The sequence below is a fragment of the Aythya fuligula genome, chromosome Z (assembly GCF_009819795.1).
Source record: "Aythya fuligula isolate bAytFul2 chromosome Z, bAytFul2.pri, whole genome shotgun sequence".
Lineage (NCBI taxonomy): Eukaryota > Metazoa > Chordata > Aves > Anseriformes > Anatidae > Aythya > Aythya fuligula.
In genome coordinates, this window is record NC_045593.1 from 49,038,353 (window position 1) to 49,040,990 (window position 2,638).

Consider the following 2,638-nt stretch of genomic DNA (forward strand, 5'->3'; position numbering starts at 1 on the left):
GATAGCAGTGGGCTATTTGGCCCGTAGACTTTTCTCCAGAAGGTTATCTTGTCCTTGGATTGAGGTGCTTTCAAGCCCTGCTGCACAGCAATCAAAGCATCATTGGATGGGGAACCACCCCCACACAACCATCATCCAGTGCCCACCCCATGCATTCTCACCCTGTCAGATTTGATGTGCACAGACACAGAAAGCCAGTTGCATGAGATTTATTTGCCTCTCCTCCCAAGTAATAGGGGAAGAAAGTCCTTGCTTTCCTAAGCAGTTTCATGCCTAGTGTGTCTTGTCGTAAGTGCCTGCTCCCTTGTAGGCACCAACGTAGCCGCTGTTGTCAGTCAGGTCCTCGCGGCCAGCAAGACCCTTCCCTTTACCACTCTCATCGAAGCGCTCCTTGTGACTGCCGGTGTATTTGCTAGTGTCCGTCAGCCTCTCGACCCCACCAACCTTGGTGGCTTTCTGCAAAAAAGGAAACCAGCAGGAGACAGCCAGCATTAGGAGTGAGCTCACAAATAGGCAAGGATACATGCAAGGATAGCCCTTGGGATGTGTGATCCCATGGTAGCTCCAGTTGCACAGTGGGCAAGGAAGCTCCTGCTCACCGTGGTGCCTGCACTGCCCGGCTCCTTCCCCTCGATGAGGCCATACACTGCCTGCAGTGCTTCCTCTGGTGATTTGCCCTTGAAGCGCTTACCACAGAGCTCCTTCATGGCCTGCTGGAACTCAGCAAAGGTGATGGTGCGGGCACCCTTGGTCCTACAGCCAGGGGAGACCAAGAGGAAAGTTACCTTGCAGGTGGGTGGCAATGGGATAGGAAAACCCCAGGGTGCCCCTTGTCTGAGAGCCTGGTTGCTTCATGCCATCTCCTCTGCCCACCCAACAGCGCTGCCCAACACCCCTCGCTGCCACGCTCACTTGACTTTGTTGAATACTATGTCGACGTCAGTGCTGGTCACAGCTTTTCCATCCATCACCCCACACTCTTTGCACATCTTGGAAAAGTTTTTCCCGGTCATCTCGTTGCCGCTGGCAGCCGTGTCACCATATACCGCGAATTTACGGAAAGCGTCTTCTACCCCAGACATCTTGCTGCTGTGGAGAAAAGGAAGGAGAAGAGGAAGGAGCAGGGAGGGAGCTGAGAATCACCTGCAGCTGCCTGACTGGCACTCACATCCCACCTGTACCTGGTGTTCTGCAGTAAAAATGGCGCCACCACGGGCATCTCTGTGCCACGGGACTGCCATGGCAACCCAACGGGCATCAGCACAGAACGGGTGGGATCCAGGCAGGGACAGTTTGGGACCCAAGGGAAGGCAAAGGAGAGGTGGAGGTGGGGCTTTGGGGCAAGTTAATGACTTCTGTATGTAAAGCAATGGGGTATCCAAAGCCTCTGAACCTTTTGGAAATACAAGTTTCAATTAGACAGCCCCAAGAACAAATGCCCGTATTTGTAAACTGATTTATACTTTGCCTGTTATCTGATGACAGAAGTACCAGTTTTGTCTTCCAGGCCCCAGATAATTGCCTAAATGTTGCAGACTGCCTCGTAAGTAGTCACCAAACTGTCCCCATCTTTCCAATCACACTTCGTCCCCTGAACAACTCCCTGAATGAGGCTGTCCTCCTCCTGACCCCCATAAATTTTCTACTACTGATTAACTTAGACCATCACAACTGGGTATTAGGGACCTCTGAGAGAATAAAAGCCATTGCGCAGCCTGTAAATCAGTCTGCTACAACTTGAGCAGTCAACTCCTGCTGCTTGTGAGATGGATTTGGATCCTCTTGAAATGCCTGGCCTCTCCTAAAGCCTTGAGCTTCACCCAGGGCTCTGGGTCTCACAGTTGCTTGCAGGCTGCTATTTAATGTAAATCTTGGGTGAGGCCCCATGGAGGCCTGGGCCCAGCTCACCTGTATGAGGCGGCGGTGCTGGCGGCGGCACTGGCAGCGGCACTGTCCCTGCTGTGTCCCTGGAGGTGGCAGGCACACCCTGTGCCTCGCCTGCGGATTGTCCACCTCAGCACCTGTGTCACAGTCCTCACCAAGAACACCGTGGCCAGGCGGCAACGCCATGTTCTGTGGGGCGGGGATGGGGGTCACTGGACCTTCAGCCCACTGGGAAAATAAGCAAATGCTGCCTGGTTTTCAGCCAGCATACATGTCACACATCATCTGTACTGGGATGTGTACTCTTCCTGTAGTGGGAAGGGGGGCTACCGCTATAACTAGTAAACACAGCGAGCCCTTGTTTATGCTTCCCTGAAGAGATGATCTGCTACTAGCATCAGGCCCTGGCTAGGGGATGAGCCCGGGCAGTCACCAGCAAACCAATTACTCCAAAAAGCCAGGGAAGGAGGAGAAGGGGGAAAGATATGATACACGCCACATGTGCAGAATCTTAGAGAAACACTTTTTTCACTCTATGCCAACAAAATAAAGTAGAAAACTGAGGTGAAAACAAAGACTAGGATTTCCAGGACATCAGTAAGGCTCAAGACAACATGGAACCATGTATAAATATACCTTATTTCAGAAATATTTTCTTCTTGCTGCGAATTAACAGGAATGTATTTTCTGGTCTTGCCACCTGTCATAGTACACCCAGATCTAAGCAGCTGGGTGAGCTTGGTGAAGGTCTGCC

At 52.0% G+C, this 2,638-nt stretch overlaps 1 protein-coding gene across 1 annotated transcript; it reads right to left on the reverse strand.

The window, feature by feature from the left end:
* Positions 1-273: 273 nt before the first annotated feature.
* On the reverse strand, positions 274-2,070 carry LOC116500951 (tubulin polymerization-promoting protein family member 2-like). The gene is made up of 4 exons (XM_032206308.1): positions 1,909-2,070; positions 913-1,097; positions 600-753; positions 274-456 (listed from the first exon to the last, which is right to left on the reverse strand). Exons 1-4 carry the CDS (start codon positions 2,068-2,070, stop codon positions 274-276), a joined length of 684 nt encoding a protein of 227 aa, XP_032062199.1.
* Between the last annotated feature and the right edge of the window lie 568 nt (positions 2,071-2,638).

Bases quoted from the DNA above. Each gene is read 5' to 3' on its own strand.
- LOC116500951 (XM_032206308.1), bottom strand. From the start codon at position 2,070: ATGGCGTTGCCGCCTGGCCACGGTGTTCTTGGTGAGGACTGTGACACA. The intron at 1,098-1,908 runs GTGAGCTGGGCC...CTCCTTCCTTTT, and splicing joins AGCACCGCCGCCTCATACAG to CTCCACAGCAGCAAGATGTC. The intron at 457-599 runs GTGAGCAGGAGC...CCTTTTTTGCAG, and splicing joins CGGGCAGTGCAGGCACCACG to AAAGCCACCAAGGTTGGTGG.